Source organism: Rattus norvegicus, chromosome 1 (assembly GCF_036323735.1).
Source record: "Rattus norvegicus strain BN/NHsdMcwi chromosome 1, GRCr8, whole genome shotgun sequence".
Classification (NCBI taxonomy): Eukaryota; Metazoa; Chordata; class Mammalia; order Rodentia; family Muridae; genus Rattus; species Rattus norvegicus.
Window position 1 is genome coordinate 181,917,815 of NC_086019.1, and position 19,073 is coordinate 181,936,887.

At 38.8% G+C, this 19,073-nt stretch overlaps 1 protein-coding gene across 3 annotated transcripts in view; it reads right to left on the reverse strand.

The window, feature by feature from the left end:
• Smg1 (SMG1, nonsense mediated mRNA decay associated PI3K related kinase) overlaps positions 1-19,073 on the reverse strand; it is a 101,761-nt gene that overhangs the window by 41,681 nt on the left and 41,007 nt on the right. For all 3 annotated transcript variants that reach the window (XR_005499398.2, NM_001427295.1, XM_039101163.2), the window contains 18 exons: positions 18,897-18,998; positions 17,506-17,775; positions 14,653-14,783; positions 14,382-14,543; positions 13,705-13,823; positions 13,026-13,113; positions 12,839-12,940; positions 11,552-11,692; positions 10,757-10,956; positions 9,916-10,112; positions 9,581-9,745; positions 8,794-8,948; positions 7,753-7,895; positions 7,407-7,608; positions 5,522-5,631; positions 3,917-4,064; positions 3,517-3,676; positions 2,133-2,253 (listed from right to left, as the gene is read on the reverse strand). Coding sequence is in view for 2 of the 3 variants with exons in the window: in NM_001427295.1 (NP_001414224.1) it covers positions 2,133-2,253; positions 3,517-3,676; positions 3,917-4,064; positions 5,522-5,631; positions 7,407-7,608; positions 7,753-7,895; positions 8,794-8,948; positions 9,581-9,745; positions 9,916-10,112; positions 10,757-10,956; positions 11,552-11,692; positions 12,839-12,940; positions 13,026-13,113; positions 13,705-13,823; positions 14,382-14,543; positions 14,653-14,783; positions 17,506-17,775; positions 18,897-18,998 (2,716 nt within the window). In the remaining variant the exon portion in view is untranslated. The remainder of the gene's footprint in view (positions 1-2,132; positions 2,254-3,516; positions 3,677-3,916; positions 4,065-5,521; positions 5,632-7,406; positions 7,609-7,752; positions 7,896-8,793; positions 8,949-9,580; positions 9,746-9,915; positions 10,113-10,756; positions 10,957-11,551; positions 11,693-12,838; positions 12,941-13,025; positions 13,114-13,704; positions 13,824-14,381; positions 14,544-14,652; positions 14,784-17,505; positions 17,776-18,896; positions 18,999-19,073) is intronic.

The following is a 19,073-nucleotide window of genomic DNA, read 5'->3' on the forward strand; positions in this document are numbered from 1 at the left end:
ATACAATCAAATAAAACTACAGAACTGAGGCAAAGTACTATTCTTAAGCAATAAAATCCCCATAACACAAGAGACATTTTCCTTAAAAAAAAAAAAAAAAGACATAAAATTTGTATACTCATTCTCTAATATTTCATTTGAAGCCTTTCAAAATCTTTAACATTTGTAACACATATTAAATGAAGAGCTTGTACATAGAACACATAAACAAGCCTTATTACTTCATTAAAAATGGGCAAAAGATGCTGGGCATGGTGGCATACACATTTAATCCAAGCACTAGATCTGAGTTCAAGGACAGCCTGGTCTACTTTTAATTCAAAGACAACCAGAGCTACATAGTAAAACCCTGTCAAAAATAAAGAAAAGGCTAGGCATGGTGGTCACACCTCAAATCCCAACATTCAGGAGGCAAAGACAGCCAAATACCTGTGAGGTCAAGATTACCGAGTACTTTGGGGAGAGGGGGGGACACACCGACCCCCAGAGACAGTCAGACAGACAGAAGGAGGCAGGCAGGCAGAGACAGACAGACAGAGAAACAGAGATAGATCGCCCCATACCCAATAAAAAAAGTAGGTAAAAATGTTAAGACATGAAAAGTAAAGCACGCAATAGTATCTGTGCAAAGAAAGTGATGAAGAAATGCAGTAACACCAGGGGAATACAAACTAAAACCATGAGCTAAAATTACACCCACTCCAGTGACTAAAAAAGAGCAAGAGAAATGGAGTGTTCATAAAATACTAAAAAACATAAAAAGGTACAACCACTATCTAAGAAATACTTTCTAATACCACTATCTAAGAATTACTTACAAAGTTGAACCTGACTCAACAGTCTCACTCCTACACTTTAACTCAAAAAAAGACACAGCCCTGAGATTTGGGATCAATCCCTGTGGGATTGAACATGAATACAGTGACAGTTTACCCTGTCAACTGGACAGGATTTAGAATTACCACAGAAACAGACCTCTGAATGCATCTGTTCAGGGTGTTTCCAGAGAGGCTTAACTTTGAGATGGGCAGACACTACCCCACCCCCCCCCAAAAAAAAAAAAAAAAAAAACCAATATAGGCACTAGTCTATGGGCTGGGGTCCCAAACTGAACAAAAAGGAGAAAGCAATTGACCATTAGCATTTATCTCTGCTTCCTAGTGGCAGATGTGACCAAGGACCTTGCATTTCTGTCTCCATGATTTCCCTATCGTGATGAACTGTACCTCGAACTCTGAGCCAATACAAACCCTTCTTTCCTTAAGTTTATTGTCAGAATTTTACTGAAGCAACAAGAAAAAAGTCATAGAAATGTTCATAGTAGCTTTGTTCTTTGCTACCCAACTAGAAAAACTGAGAACAAACTCATACCACATACCAGAGAATGGAAAAATAAACAAATGATGACACATCCATACAGTGGAATACTACTAGACAATAAAAAAGGCTCACTCTACTAACAACTAAACATGGGAAAACTTTAAAAATACCATGTAAGCTAGAGATGCCAAATAAAGTAGCACACAGCACAATTCCACTTATGTAAAGACACGGCAAAGATTCATCTAATTTACAGTGATAGAAAGCAAATCATCAACTGCCTAAGAGGGGCAATGGTAAGAAAAGGAACAGAGAGACACAGGACTTTCTGGGCATGCAGAGGAAGGTGAGAGAAAACGCAAACTGCGTACTTAAATGTGAAATTTACATCTCAGTAAAGCTCTTATTAAGAAAAAGAAAATCAGGGCTGGAGAGATGGCTCAGCGGTTAAGAGCACTGACTGTTCTTCCAGAGGTCCTGAGTTCAAATCCCAGCAACCACATGTGGCTCACAACCAGCTGTAATGAGGTCTAATGCCCTCTTCTGGTGTGCCTGAAGACAGCTACAGTGTACATATATATAATAAATAAATTAAAAAAAAAAAAAAAAGAAAAAGAAAAAGAAAATCAGGCCAAGAGGGAACATAATGCTTTTAATCCCTGTACTTGAAAGGCAAGTGGATCTCTGAGTCTGAAACCAGCTTGGTCAACACAGTAAGTTCAATAAGGGGTTGGTGGAAGAGTTAAGGGCAGGAGAGGGGAGGGGAAGGGAGGGGAGGGGAGGGAAGGAGATAGGATAGGATAGGATGTTACCTTTAATTTTCTCTAACAGTTGATTCTGGTACATGGTATATCTCAACGCCTGCATCCAAGGCCGCACATCATGCTGTTTACATGAGCGAAGAGCATCACTAAAGAGTGGGATAAGACAGTCCTGGCAGGAAGACAAAGACTTGTGTAAAACAATTTTTCCTAATAAGCTCTGGATAGACTACAACCTTTAGATCTATTCCAACCTTTCAGCATGTCTCTTGCAACCTGTGGTTCATCTATTTGAATACTTGGTCCCAGCTGGTAAAACTGTTTGGGAAGGATTAGGCAGTATGGCCTTGTTGAGGGAGTAGAGTAAATGGGGCCAGCTTTGAGGTTTCAACATTCAGTGTCTCTCTCTCTGCCTCCAGCATGGAAAACAAAATGTCCAGTCTCAGCAGCCATGCCTATAGTCTGCCATCAAGAACTCTAACCCTCTAAAGCTATAAGCACCAAATCAAATACATTCTTTTACAAGCTGCTTTGATCATGGTATAAAAAGCATTAAAAAAGAAACTAAGCTATACACAACCTAAAAATCTTAGTTTTATTAAATAAATCCAGGATATTAACTATAATTTGACAGTATATTTACTAATAAAGTACATTTGTAAAAACATGTATTTACTATAAACCAGAATTCCAGAAAAGCATTCAACTACTGATTTCTATAATTTTCAAAGATTGTAATTCTTTGCAAAGGTTCTCTCTTTAGTTGAAGCTTCCTCTACTTACAGTCAAATCCAAAATTTACCTGTAAGAAAAACCAAAAGGTCAAAACCTCAAGTTCTTCTGACTGCCCTATACTACCACAAATGAAAATCTGTCCAGAGGGGCAGGAGAGATGGCTCAGTGGTTAAGGGAACTGGTGCTCTCCCAGTAGCCCCAAGTTCAATTTCCCAGAACTCACATGGCAGCTTACAACCGTCAGTAATACAAGGATCAAACATCCTCATACAAACAAGACACTAATGTTCATACAATAAAAATAATTTTTAAAAAAAGAAAAGAAAATCTGTCTAAAAATGTATCTTAGACTTCTGAGTTCACCAGTTTACTCAATCATAAATTCTACTTTAAAAACTGAGAAAAATGAAGTTTTTGATCTACTACCGTAAAACTCACAGAAAATGCTTACAAAAAATACATCTCAGGGATGCAGAGGTGGCTCGGTGGATAACGGCACTTGTTGCTTTCAGAAGAGCAATGTTAAATTCCAAGCACCCCCATAGTGACTCATACCTATCTCTAACTGCACTGTCTTCTCCCAGTTTCTAAAGGTACCATACATGTAAGTGGTGCACAGACATGCGTGCAGGCAAAACATTCATACACATTTTTAAAAAATGCAAGGAAAAAGCCCAAAACAAACAAGTAATCTACATACCTCTGTTGAAAGTCTATTAGAAACTGTGTTCTCCAGTGCAGAGGAGCAGTAGAGCTGCAGGGTACTCAGTACTGGCAAGGACTGTGACACCGTTAGCGTAGACAATCTTAGTGGTCCAATAGCGATGCGTGAGGTTTGCTTCAAGTACTTTACCACATTTCTGAAACAATGTATTTACTGTCAATTAACACGATTCTTCAGCTTGTAGTCACTAATGTCAAGTCAGGAAGGCATTATGATTTGGCAACAAAATTCAGGGGTCATAAAGAAAAGGCAGCCTGCTGTATAGTAAGTAGACTACAAGCAAAGTAAGACATTTACTTTTAGAGGTTTCTACACATCTACAGTTTCAATCACAGCACCCCTTGCAGCCACCTGCCAATGTACACTACCGACTCACTCGGTTAAGGACTGCCATTTCTGATCTTGTTCCACATGGTTTAGAGCAGTTGCCAGGAACACGGAGCTTCTCAACAATTGGACTTCAATGGATTTCTGAAGCTCCCGTGGGTCTGGGCTTAGCATGTTAGGAAGCAGCTTTTTCATATCTAAAAAAGTTAGATAATAAAATTAATTTGATCTTAATGTACAAAAGTATTAATATATTCTAGTAATACTTAGCATTATTTAACATACAATTATACTTCCTGCCTCTAAGAATTACCTGCCCTTAAAAGTGCAGACACTAGAAAGCAGCTCCTCCTTTTTATATTCACACTTTGCTCAAAAGTAGATTAAAACGTGATTCTAAAAAGGATTGAACCATTTCACTGAATTTTCCTCCACTTTAGTTCATGAAATTTAAGCTCACTTTTTTAACTTATTTAGTGGTGTGTACTATGTGTGCATCTGGAGGCCAGCGGTCAACCTCCAGTATTCTTTTTCAAGGATCATCCATTTTTATTTTGAGACAGTCTCTCACTGGTCACCCTTAATCCACCTTCCTTTCACTGAGATTATAAACATATATGTGGCTTTTTGACACAGATCATGTGGACTGAACTCAGTGCTTCATGCTTGTGGGACAAGCATTTTAGTGACTGAGCTAGCGTCTCAATCCCAGGTCTATTTGTATACTTAACTAAGTAGTAACCAATTCATTTATATCAGAAAAACTAAAATAATTCTAGAACAGGTAAACTATAATTATTATAGACTTGAAATTAAGTTCAGAGATGAATACACTCAACAGGTCAACTCACTAATTTAGCACCTTCTATAAGAAACCAAAGCCACCAAGTACAGTGGAGCCTGTCTTTAACCCCAGCACTCAGGAGGCAGAGGTAGGAGGATCTCATGAATTCAGGCAAAGTTGACATACTGAGTTCCAAAGGAACACACACACACACACACACACACACACACACACACACACCAACCACAAACTTTCAGAGATGAAAATTAGTTTTAAAATAAATTTAGCTCTCATTCTTAAAATTGAATGCTTTTTCTAAAATGAAAACAAAAGGTTAATTACATAGAAACAAAACTGACATACTGCCTTAGAACAGTTAAGAGGAAAACTGCCTTTTCAGTCACACACGTGCCGAGAATGACCCTGGTTGGTTGTTGTAACCCTCCACAGAGGTACTTGAGAGTCTGACACAGTGCAGCCTACACTCCAAGGGGGAAGCCTCAAAACCACAGCAGACCTCTGAATGTCACAACAGCACTGTGCAGTGTGCTCATCAAAATGGAAACTGTAACCAAACACTGTTTTGTACTTTCTCAAGCTAAATGTCTACATCCATCTCAAAATATTAATATCACCTCTTTCCAATTTAGTTTTAACTGAGCCATTTTTCATTTGCTTATCAACTATTAATAGCACAACCCTAATTCTGTTTCTTTGCATAGTCTATGTCTCTAAATAAATACCCAGAAAGTTACCAATAATCTAGGGCTCCAAATAAACATAAAGACACTTGTATTTCCTAGGGAAATATAAGCTATCCACATTTTAAAGAAATTTATTATGAAAAAAATTAAAACCATTCTCAAATACCTATTTTTTCTTTTGACCCTCCAGCAAGCAGATTAATATTTTCTCCTGGCAATAATTCCAACTGCTCAGTGCATTCAACAAACTCTCCAGACTCGAAGCTGCTTAGTGACCTGTAATTAAAATACCCAATAGCTTGTGTTAGGCCTTACCAGTCCTGTGTAACCACTGGGGGCTGCATTTACAATCAAAACATTGTTTCATCTTTGAGGTGGCTCCTATCACCTCAGTAACACTACAGTTGCAATGACAGGAAAACAGGAAGGTCCTAGCTATGACACCCAGTTGAACTTGCTCACCCGTGTCTCCTTCATCTTTCTGTGTGCTGTAGTGTGTGATCCAGGTGCCTGTTAATACACTGGCAGCAGATTCTACAGTATGTCTTCAACACTTGCTCTCTCCAAGTCCCTGCATCCTGCCAGCTGGTCTGTCTCCTCACCGAGAGCCTACACTCTCTAAATCTATCATCTAAGTTTTGTACCTTAGCCCTGACTTGTTCACTGAGACCACCTTTGTATTTTATGAGACTTGTTTACCCTCCCTGAAACAATTTCAATTTTCTGTTTTCTTATCTGCAGCCATCTCCTACGGCCCTGGTGCTCCAATGCCAAAATGAGATGCCTCAGTCCTACTAGGCTCCACACTACTCTGATGTCCTGTTTTAGATACTCTCCAATAAGGAGTAAGGTCTATGTTCTCAATCTCTCTCTTCTATCTAAGGCAAGCTCTCCATTGGTTTGGAACTCACTTATATAACTAAAGATGAAAGTCCTGACTCTACCTCTCAAGTGCTGGGATTACTGCCTACACCACCCACCCGCAGCCCACCTTGACTCCCATGTTCTCCCTATCTGCCTCTCACTGGTCCTATCACTAGGTCTGAATGCAGCAATGGAAATGCTCATCAGCTGCCTTGCCCAACTTCTGCTCTAACCTACACCAGTAATCAGCTGTTTCTCAAGTGAGACAGTGGGAGCTAAGTACTGGCTGCTGATGAACTGTTCACGTCTAGTGACCAAAACAAGACCCTGCGTTTTCTGTGGCAGGATCCCCATGTGCCCACTGCTCTACAGTTCTTGACTTTCAGCTGCCCTCCTCTACCAAATAAAACAAAACTTACGATTTTGATTTCTTCTGCCCGTACTGCAATCTACCAAAGCTATCCTAAACGGTCCATGCCTTACTACTTTCCTTGAGACACAGAAAAGATACGTCTACTTTATTCTTTGTCAAGTTTTTTATTCCTCCTGTTTCTTCACTCTCCACTTTGAAGAGCTGGAAGCAGTGTTTTGTCCCACTACACTATATAGCCTGATGCTCTCACAGATTGTTATCTGGAAGGTGACAGCGAACCAACTCTGATGAGCTTTGCCCTACCAGCCATGTGACTAAAATGAAGTGATTTTCAAAATTAAGAAGGATAAAGAGGGGCTGGAGAGATGGCTCAGTGATTAAGAGCACTGACGGCTCTTCCATAGGTCCTGAGTTCAAATCCCAGCAACCACATGGTGGCTCACAACCATCTGTAATGGGGTCTGATGCCCTCTGAAGATACACTCATATATGTAAAATAAATAAGTAAATAATTTTAAAAAAAGGATAAAGAGGAATGAAGAAAAATAATTTATAGATGTTCACAAATGCTCATTAAAACAAAATGTCTTTGACTATTCAACAGTACTTCAGAAACAACTGTCCTGTGTGCGCCTCTCTAAAGCATTGCCGTTTTATGTATGATGAATCTATCTTTCCAGTAAGCAGATTTCTTCCTTGCCTGTTAGCTTCCTGTTATAAATGTAACCGATTTTAGTATTTCCCACCACAGAGGAAGGCTACTTATTGAAAGGACCGAGAACACAGACCCAGAACTGGCAGATGCAGCCCTTACTTGATGTAGTTGAAATCGGCTTTCAGATTGAGTGAGGTGCTGTTGGCATTCTTCTTCAGGTCGTGGACCGCGTTCTGCCACTCCTGCACAGCAGCCCAGTCAGCAATGGAGATGTAACACTCACATGCCTTATTTCCTAGGTAGTTGATAACTTCAGGGGAAGAGTCGATTGATTTGGACAGCACAGTTTTTCTGGATTCACCTGAAAGTTTTTTTTTTTTAAAAGACAAAATCGAGAACAACTTAAATATATCATAAAAATATGGTAGATTCCTGGAAACATACAGTAAGTTTCCCTGCACAAATGAATGGTAGCTTTGGTTTAATGTAAACACTGAATACTCACCATTTAGAGAGTGTTTGGGGCTGGCACTGTTACGTCCAGCATTGGCCAATGTGAGAACAGACTTGTCAAAGCTGGAGATGCAGCAATCAACACCTGTCATGGCACACAGGTGCTCCTGGTACTCCACAGAGGCCTTTTCAAACCTTAAATGCAAATATAGAAGTCTTACTTTTTTAAAAAAATTACTCAAATGTATCTCATTCCTAAAAGAATTAATGGTGAGAGAACGAATATTCAAAGAATTACACCTGAATAATGAGTCGGTTATTTGGAAGAGGAAATTACATCTGTGTCTCACACCAAGACAGTATAGAACAACTAATACTAACTACTATTAACTTTGATGTCCAACAATAAATTACATCAAATAATCTATCATATATTCACAAATACATAGTAATGTCCATTAAGAAAAATCAGATTGTGGAATACTTCCCACTGCAAATGTTTTTTAGAATATTGTGTAGAAAAGCCGAGCGGCTCCATGGGTATACTGCTGCTGTTTCTGTAGTAGAGGAAGACACTACCCACAGAAAAAAATGGAGCTTTAGGCACACCAAAACCTGCAGAAACCAGGCTATCTTTCCAAATTTAAGTTGTTTCTCTCTCCAAATTTCTAAGAACTACATGAAGTACATCCTTCACTCAAAACTGAACCAATCTGCACATGTAATCCACAAAGTTGTAAACAAACACTCCAGCAACATACAGTATCTAACAGAATCTACTATGGAAGGTTTTCAATCAAAAATCATGTTTAAAACTATTTATGAAACTGAAAGACCTTGCTTTCCAGTATGATTTCTCATAACCTCTGACTTAAATGAGACATTCTTGCATGGCTGCTAATCAAAATCAATCAAGTAAGCAATTAACAAATAAATAAACAAAAAATAAAAAATAAAATGAAAGATGCCCCCTACTGCAGTGATTATAGTAGGCTTCAATGCTCAGAATGGGCAAAGTCATTTTTACTATTACACAATACAAAGAATTCGGACATAAAAATACCATTAACTCATTTCTTTCCTTCTAACTTACCTCCCTTCAGCCTGTTGGGCCACTGAGTTAATCCAGAGAAGGTTTTTACCAACAGCTGAAGATGACCAGACAGCAATCCCCTGTATAGCTTCAGGACAGTGGAGCTCACACAGCGCTTCTACCACCATCATGATAGTCACTTCCAATTCATTCCCCTGCAAACAGCAGGCAAAAGATTAAACACAGACCTTTCAGTACCACTGAAATTCAATTCTCTACTGAACTTACATCTGGTAACAATCTATATATATATATATATATATATATATATATATATATATATATATATATATACATATACATATACATATACATATACATATATATATATTCAACAATTATTTTCATAATATTTAGCTTAGATAGCTTTGAGAATCACCACCAAACATCTATTCTGAACCTAACTAAAGAACTTTCAGGCTGGAGAGATGGCTCAGTGATTAAGAGCACCGACTGCTCTTCCAGAGGTCCTGAGTTTAATTCCCAGCAACCACATGGTGGCTCACAACCATTTTAATTAGATCTGTGCCCTCTTCTGATGTGTCTGAGGACAGTGACAGTGTAGGAATAAGACATTCATATTTTTAACATGTTCTATGTTACTTTTATGGTCAGTAATGGGGAAGTAACAGGAAGTAAAGTTTGTAATAGGGAAGTCATCAGTTTTGTAAGATATTGGATGACGCCTTGAAAAAAACTAAAGTTAACTTATCTACAGATTGAATTCCAGAGACCAAACTCAAATTCCTATAATCATTTAAAATGCATTCCAAATACACCACATTACCTGAGACAGACTATTTGTTTTCATTTCAGTAAGTAAGTCAAAGCCGTGCCTCACTGTCACTGCAGGCTGACCTGCCAACAATCCGACCCTCATGATGGAAAGACGGATCCGAGTGAGCCAGTCTTGGCAAGTCTGTCGATTGGTATAGAAAAAAGTCCTAATGACCTTTAAAAAAAGAAAGAAAAAAAGAAAGAACTCAGGACTAGTTCCAATCATGGTGAAGATGCCTTGAATACACAGAAATGGAACCCAGATGGACTGTGATCTCAGCCCTATACACCCTACCAGGCTTCATAATCAATCTATTACAAAGCCCCACTTTCCATGACACCAACCTTGGGAGGTGATGTTAATGCATTGGCACACCCCTCATAGGCGTTATACATTAGTTTCTCCAGGTTCTCCAGATACTGAAGCAGAAGAACAAGTCTAAGCTGATTGCTCCCATGGCCTTCATCATTATCTGCAGTGGTCCACTGACTAACATCCTGGTCAGGGTTTAGTGTGTGGGCTGCAAGACTTCTAATGATACCTGAAAACAAAAATAGCAACACTCTGAATCAGAGGAAACCCTTAGTAAATCAATTTACCAGATATCCTGTTTATATATTCATCAATTTAAAACAAAAAGCTAAGATTAAAAATCTCTCACTTACTGAGGAAAAAATTTGTACATATTACCCCCTAAACTTTTGAACAAAAGCAGACATGCATGCAACTAACAAACCTTATCTGATAATATCTAGAAATTCCTCAGTAAAGAAAAAACACTCTGGGGCTGGAGAGATGGCTCAGCGATTAAGAGCGCTGACTGCTCTTCCAGAGGTCCTGAGCTCAATTCCCAGCAACCACATGGTGGCTCACAACCACCTGTAATGGAATCCAACACCCTCTTCTGGTGTGTCTGAAGACAGCAACAGTGAACTCTTTTTCTTTTTTTTTTTTTTTTTTTCCGGAGCTGGAGACCGAACCCAGGTCTTGCCTAGCAAGCGCTCTACCACTGAGCTAAATCCCCAACCCCAACAGTGAACTCTTATACATAAAATAAATAAATCTTAAAAAAAAAAAAAAGAAAACTCTGACAGCTCTATCAATATAGAAAGCCATGGTTTCTAAAGTTAAAGACCTAGAAACTCATCTGCATCAAAGTCTGAAGAATGATAAACTGCTGGTTACCTTCAATTGTCTGGAACGTGTCCTGAGCTCTGCCCAGTGGGGTTCGCAACTTTGAAAGAACAGTGAACTGTGCAGCTTCCCAAATAGCCCACTGCCACAGGACAGCATCTGTCTTTAGAAGATTGCGGGGAATTGTGGATTGGTCACGCTTATCCAGCCTCTGGCAGCTATAGAACAATCTTTCTAACCAATTGTCCTTCCTGGGAAAAGTAGTTTCATATGTAACAGACAATGACAACTTCATTTTAATAATCAAAACAAGTGCAAGAGAAATAGGAATAAGGACCAATTTTTCACACCAAAGGAAGACTGCATAGTAAGAACAGTCTGGGATGCACAGCTCATGACAATGTGGCTGCCAGCTTACATTTCATTCACTATAACTGAACATCTAGACATTATCATCACCTTCTACCCTCCCTCCACAGGATTCATGGTAATCAGATCAGTCAACTGTCAACCACTAGTAAATGTCACAGCCCATTTTTTGTTGCTAAAAATACCATTTTCGGGGCTGGGGATTTAGCTCAGTGGTAGAGCGCTTACCTAGGAAGCGCAAGGCCCTGGGTTCGGTCCCCAGCTCCGAAAAAAAGAACCAAAAAAAAAAAAAAAAAAAAAAACCAAAAAAAACAAAAACCATTTTCAAAGCAGTACTATCTCTAAACCTGAAGAAAACCAAAGTGAGCTACCAAACAATACTGCCTTTCAATTTTGTACCTTGGATAATATTTTCTCAAATTTGGGTGTAATTATCATCAGAGTCTTTAAAAAATATCTTTTTCTAATGAGTCTTACCCTGTTCGGTGAGAGTTTCCATACAAAATGAAACTGATGACATCAGAAAAGTCCTGAGGGTGGAACGTGTTACTTGGTGCTTTACTCATGTGGCTTCTCAATGCTAAAGAAATCTCCTGAATCTCTGTGTGATTGTTATTGCTGTTAACAGAAAGTAGTTATTATTATCATGTAAGATGTTTTAGGAGAAAGGGTAGCAGAATCTATAAATGAGACACTGTACATCATTGAAAGCACAAACAAAACCAAGGCTTAAAAATGGAATAGAGGACACCAGGCATGGTGGCCCATGCCTCTAATTCCAGTATTAGGAGGCAGAAACATGTAAAATCTGGAGGTCAAGATCAGCCTTGTCTATGTAGTGGATTCTAGACATAGTTATGTTTATGTAGTGAGAACCTATCTTTAAAGACAAAATGCACAGGAGGGTTGGAGGTGTATAATGTCACAATTTTAGAATCTTAAAAGTTCTCAAATTGCTGGTACGGAGGGCTAAAGAGATGGCACACTGTTAAGAGTATTTGCTGCTCTTGTTCTTTCAGGGGACCTGAGTTCAGTTTCCAGTACCCACAAGGGGCTCACAACTGCCTTTAATCTGAGCTTCCAGGAATCTAACAACAGGGGACAGACACAGACAGATGCAAACAAACCCAGGCTTGCACACACATTAAGTAAAATCTTGTTTTATAAAGACTAGTACACATTTGTAATCCTAAAACTTGAGAGGCAGGAACATCTTGAGGTCAAGAATAGCCTGGTCTACAAAGCAAGGCCTACAATGTACTTGTACATATAAAATAAATCTTTTTTAAAAAAAAATTGTGAATCAAGTTCCAAGGGATTCAACACCTTTGTTCTGATGTCAGTGGACACACCAGACATGCATGTGGTGGTACAGCGAAGTACACACAGGCAAAATACTCAGACACAAAACAAAAAGAAATCATTAAAAAAAAAATCTAGGAAGCCTTGTCTTGGGCTGGGGAGGTGGGGGTGGGAAATCGAACCAAAAGGGGGTGGCGGGACAGTGGGGGAGGGAAGAAAATCTAAATTACTAAGAAATGCATTTTGGTACTACATGAATTATTCTTCATTAATTATAAGATGATAAAAATCATAAAAATAATTTTTTTCTACTTCTAGGTCTCCAAAATTATCCTCAGACATCTCTTTGATCACTAAGTACTATGTAACACCTAAAATTAATGCAGTGCATATAGTCATTTAACTTTTTCTCTGGTAGACAATTACAAGGTGGTAAAACATAGTGAGCCAAAATAGTTATACCTTAGTACAACATCTAAAGGAATTGACTTCAACAGCTTTCCAAAGGCCTGTCGAATACGAGTTCCACTATGGACAAGCTGAACACGGCAGACATCAACACACCTATGAAAATAATAGATAAAACAGGTGTAGTAGCATTCCCATGCACAGTATAGTCAGAGCCAAAGATGTGGTCTCACATCAGTACCTCTGTAGCAGATCATCTGGCAAGGAAGAGGACAGAGCATGGAGACTGCTACATGCTTGCAAGCAGATATTCACATCTTCAACAAGAGCTATTATTAAAAAGGAAAAGTTACTTTCAGTGACACCCCACACACAAAAGTGTATGTTATCTATTGAACCCACTCACCCACCCATCCATTCACTCACTCATCCACCCACTCACTCACCCACCCACTCACTCACTCACTCACCCACTCACTCACTCACTCACCCACCCACTCACTCACCCACTCACTCACTCACTCACCCACCCACCCACTCACTCATCTACTCACTCACCCACCCACTCACTCACTCATCAAACAGGCGCACCCAACTATTGACTACTACCTACTCTTGCCTGGAATTCTTTCTGACAGAAATAAATAGGAAATTAATACTCAACCAAAACAAGTAGACCATTCCACATATAAACCTTATTCTAAGAAAAAATGTTCAACTTCATGGAATAAGCTAACATATAAAATTGAAAATTTGACAATTCAATTATTTTTCAAATACTAAGAGTGAAATATAATCTACTATGAATGGCACTAAAATAGGGACTATACACCTTCACATCTGGAAGTGTTGACCTAACTACCTTCTGCTAACCAATATTCTTTAAAGGGTAAACAGAATTAAAACATTAAGTGTCTTACTGTTAGCTAAAAGGCCTTTGGAGAATTTATGAAAAGATGGAAGGGAGAATAAAGGTGCATATGTTTCAGACTTCTTCATTAATACAGCTACTTCCAAAGCCCATGTCATTAACAGTTTCCTGAAACATAAAATAAATTTGGTTTTACATTAAAACAAAAACCATTAGACACTCTCTTCTATCAGTTTCTTTTTATTTTTCAAATAACAAAAGGAATAGTGGTGGTGGTGGTAGTAGGAGTAGTAGTAGTAACAATTTTTTAAAAGGTGGATCTGGAGAGGCTGCTCAGTGGCTGAGTGGACATTTGCAGGACTGAAGTTCAGTTTCCAACACCCACATAAGCCAGCTCACAGCACTGTTATTCTAGCTCCAGGGGAATCCAACACCACAAGCCTCCAAGAGCACTGCACACACAGAGAGATACACAAAAACATACAAAATTAAAAGGAATCTAAATCTGGAAGTAAAAAGCAAAGTCTAAAGAATTTTGTTTCTGTATCATGATATTGTGTCTGGAAAACAGGCCAAAGTAGAGCTCTGCAGAATACAGAGACATCAAGTAACAGAATCAAACCAAATGCTTCACAGTGGAGCTGTAATCTACATTTCTTAGACTTAAATTAAAATGAATTAATAAATTTAGGAATTTAATGTTATTTTAAAAAATTACTTAGGTACCTTGTGTCCTGGTTAAGATTATCTTTCTTTAGTAATATTCCCAAAAGATTTAATATAATTGAGAAATGTTTCTTTGTGGCTGTAGTTACAGTACTAATCACCGCGCCATCAAATAAGGAAGGGGATGAAGAACTAAGACTACTGGAAATGAAGTGATCGTGTCTGAAAAACAAAGTACAGACCATCTTTTCAGCTGTCATCAAAAGTGAGCAAGGTCAAGAAACACAATATTCCTGCTTTTTTCCCTTCTGAAGACCTGTAAGCACAGTACCTGGTACAATGGGAATATAGGGTGTAGAGCACCGCATACTGAATGGCAGGGAAGTGAACAGCCAGGTCACTGTGCACTATCATCAGATTCTTACTCAGCAGTGCAAATACAGTTGGAGACAGTGCCCACATCTGCCAAGGTAAAAAACAAAGTATATTTATGGCTCCCCAAAGACACACAGACATGGATACCGACAGATACAGACAGACAGACAGACAGACAGACAGACACACACACACACACACACACACACACACGCATAAATATACAGTATACTTTTGGAATCAAGTGTGCTTAGACACTGAAAACCTAAATAGGTGAAGCCTGGAAATTATCTAGTACACAAAGCTGGAATCCTCAACAAATAGTTTCTCAAATTAGGCTTTGCAGCTAGGTGACATCTCTGTTTAACCCAGAAATTCCTCAACTATTGCATTGTCATGAGTCATCAGCCAAAACAAGGAATGCCATGACAAGGCTTCTTCCAATAAAGCTTTCTTTACAAGAGGAATACAGAGTGGTAATGTTCACACCATGCTGGGTAAGCAAGTGACTGAAGAATAGTCCGTGTAAGCAGGGACTATATGATAAGTGAAGTATACTTCAATCCAGCTACTTAAATACAAATAAGAAACAGGTGTACAACAGTTTGGGGCTGATGTCTGGTTTAAGCAAAACCCTTTGTACTTTTTGATTTAAAAAAAAAAACCCTTTATTTCCTTAATCTTCAGCATATTGCAAATGGAAAGGTAACTTGTTCAATGACAAAGCTAGCAATCCTGCCTCCCTGAGCCTTTTCCATTCCTCTCTTTTACTCTAGGACACAATGCTCCATCCTGCTCCATCCATTGCTATCTCTCTGACTGACAAATCAGAGAGCATAAACCTTCTCCAATCTGTATAATACAGGAATTCCTCAAAAATAAAACATAGGTGTAGAAGAAAAGGACATCAAATGTAAGGTAAAACAGCAGGGAGGAAGGGGCAACTGTGGGACAGTGCAGGCACTCTGAGCACACAAGCTGGAGAAAGCAAGCTCATGTATCAAGTGTTCTTCCTTCTCAGAAAACTGTATCATTTAATACAGAGCACTGCTCTCTACTAAAATTGTTTTCAACTCTATATGGTTCAATGAAAGGAAGAAATATAAACTAGGTGCCGTAATTCTAAAATCAAAATCAGATCGCATAATTCTAATACTTGAAGGAAAAGGTGAGCAGATTTAAGTTTTACACCAGTCAGAGCTTCACAGCTAATTCAAATAAAAAGAAATATCCTCTTACTCCTCTCCTTCTTGCTTTTTCTTTTTTCTTCTCCTCTGCTCTTGTGCCCTCTTTGTCCCTGTCCCTTCTCCCCTCCCCCTCCACATGCTCATTTCCGACCTTTCCACTCCTCTACTCTTCTTCTCTCATTAAACCTCTCCACATGAAAACAATTAAAATTAAAAATAATAAAAATATCAAAAGTGGTGCCACATCAAATTTCTTGTATCCATTTGGTTTTTTGTTTTGCTTTTTTTTTTTTTTAGACTTATTTATTATATATATAGTCTTCTGCCTGTATATAGTCCTGCAGGTTAGAAGAGGGCACTAGATCCCATGACAGATCGGAATGAGCTACCATGTGGTTGCTGGGAATTGAACTCAGGACCTCTAGAAGAGCAGCAAGTGCTCTTAACCTCTGAGCCATCTCTCCAGCCCCCATTTGGTTTTTTGTGCACGTACACAATTTATTCTGCTCACATTTCCCCTCCTCCATTACCTTCTTATGCCCTTGCACTCTTACTAATCCTTTTCTTCTCAAACTCTTAAACTGCGTGCATGTCCCTTTGGTTGGTTGTTTTGTTTTGAGACTCCACAAATTTATTAGTTTACAGGAACATAAGCACTTTATCAGAGGCTACATACACAAAGTCTCTCTCTCTCTCTCCCCTGCAACTATTAATTCTGTATATCTCCAGGAAGAGGTAAAGAATTTTTTATTTTTTTGACAGAGTCTCACACAGTATGGACTAGTATCTAGTTACAGGCTGACTAGAATCTGTAATCCTCCTATCTCTACCTTCTGGGTACACATACTACATACATCAGGCTTGAAATTTTTTTCCATTTGTTTTTATTACTTTGAAAGGGGTCGGGGGGATGAGTTAGTGTGTGCGCTAAACTTATATTCTAGACTGACAGGCTGTTGTGAGCAGCATGACAGGGTGCTGGGAACCAAGCGTGGGTACTGTGCAAGAACAGAACATTACTTGCTCTCACTGGCTGAGCCACCATCTTTCCAGGTCCTTTTGTTGAAGTTAGAAAAAATGATCCTTCTTCCAAAAAAAAAAAAAAAAAAAAAAAGAACTTGACACTCAAGCATAAGGACACCAGCACCCACATAAAGTAGGCAAACTTCTGTAATCCCAGCACCCACAAAACAAACAGAAGACTAGCTCAAGGGGGATCTTCAGGTTCAATGAGAAACCCTGTCTCAAAAAATAAGATGGAGAGCAATTAAAGAAGGTACTGAATGTTGAATTCTGTCCATATTCCAGTCCAGCACCCACACACAATTAAAATATATGAAGTTATGAATGACCATGGTGATACATGCCTATGATCTCAGCACCCAGGGTCAGCCTGGTCTACATAGAACTCTATTACAAGGAAGAGGTTAAAAAAATGAGATAGGGAAAGGTAGAGAGAAGTTAACCATGCATGGATAGACTTTATGGCCAGGAATGGTGGTGTATGCCAATAATCCCAGGACTCAGGATGCTAAAACAAGAACACCTTGAGTTCAAGGCCCACCTGGGCCATACAACTCTGCCTCGAAACCAGAAATAACACAAAATACATAAAGACTTACCCCAATTAATGAGTTTTTGGCATTTCCAATTGTAGTCAGGGCACTGAGATCAAATATGACTACAAAGTTGGCATTGTCAATGTTGAACACATGATTCTGAAAAGCCTCATGTTTAATCTCAGAACAGGCATCAGGAAGCTGGAGACTGTGTAGCAAATTGTTTAGTGCACAAGTCATTTCTCCCAAAATTAATTTATAGGCAGTCTCCAGAACGGGGATGTTCTTCAAGCTGAGCACTGCTTGATAAACAGCATGAGCTACAGCAACAACCTAGAGAAGAAAATTTCAGGGAACTGGTTAAAAATCACTATCTGTACGCAGCACCCTACGAAGATGACCCTGCAAGATTTAGACACGGTTCATAACACCCAAAAGGTTCACTTCAGAAGACCAACTGTAAGGAACCTGTGTATAGGTTACTTTTTTGCAAAGCTCTGTGAACTTATTATAAAGAATGCTCTTAAAAGCTGCTAATGTGAGAGAAGAGTCTTATTTGTTTTAAAGTCAATGCCAACACAAATACAAACAGCAGCTTAAGCTCCCCTACCTACCTAGGTCTATAGTCCATCTGGAGTGTCAGCTGATTAATAGCTAGTAACTTTATTTTTAATATATGCAATGCTTCTGAACTTGTGATAGAAATGTATCTGACTTTTCCCCTGTAGCTGGATTTAGCAACTTTGTGGGTTCTTTCTTCTACCCTTCTCCACAAACTATCTCCTAACACTAAATAAAAGAGGGAAAAAGGATAGAGGAAAGGAAAAAGATTCCTGAATAAAGTCAGGGGTTGGAAAAGAGGGCATCATTATCCTTCAGACTATTTTTTGCTGGTTAGGGGTGTCAGGATTTTTAGGGCAAGTTTGATCTTCAGTCAGGACATCTGATTTCTTCTTTGTTCACAACTACTTAACAAAACACAACAACAATGACCAACAACAACAAACCCCACCCTGCCTCTCAGGGCCCTGGCATTTATATACCCTCTGAAAAGTCTCCAGAATTCCAAATGTCACACAATGGCAGAAACTATCTGCAGCTGGCAAAACCATGCTGCTGCTAAAAAGCACATGGCAAATCACAGTCAGCTGCTGTGGACAATCTGAAGCAGCCACTGACCTGGGATTAAAACAACATTCTTATAATATTCCCGTGTTTTTTAAAAGAAACTAAAATTCCAAAATTGTCACTAGATTTGCCATTGTAATTATGGGTGTTCTGGAAAGGTCACTAGCTATCTCAGTCATGACGGTACTTAATGTGATGAGTATTAACCAAAAGTATTCATTGTAATCAGTTTATATTCAGCGTAAAGTATTAATTATTTCACAGTGACACAGTCTACTAAGCAACAAAAGTTCAATGTTACAAAGCATCTACTTGCTACTGCTTACCTCTTTTTCTTTGTGGTATCGTAGAAATAGTAGTTTAGATGATGGTATAAAAAGCTTTTCTACAAATGATGATGGGAGTTTTGTATTTATCTGCTCAACAATCTAAAATAACAAAATTTTAAAATAAGCTTAAGTTACAAAAGGGCATAGAAGAATCTTAAATGCACATTACAAGTG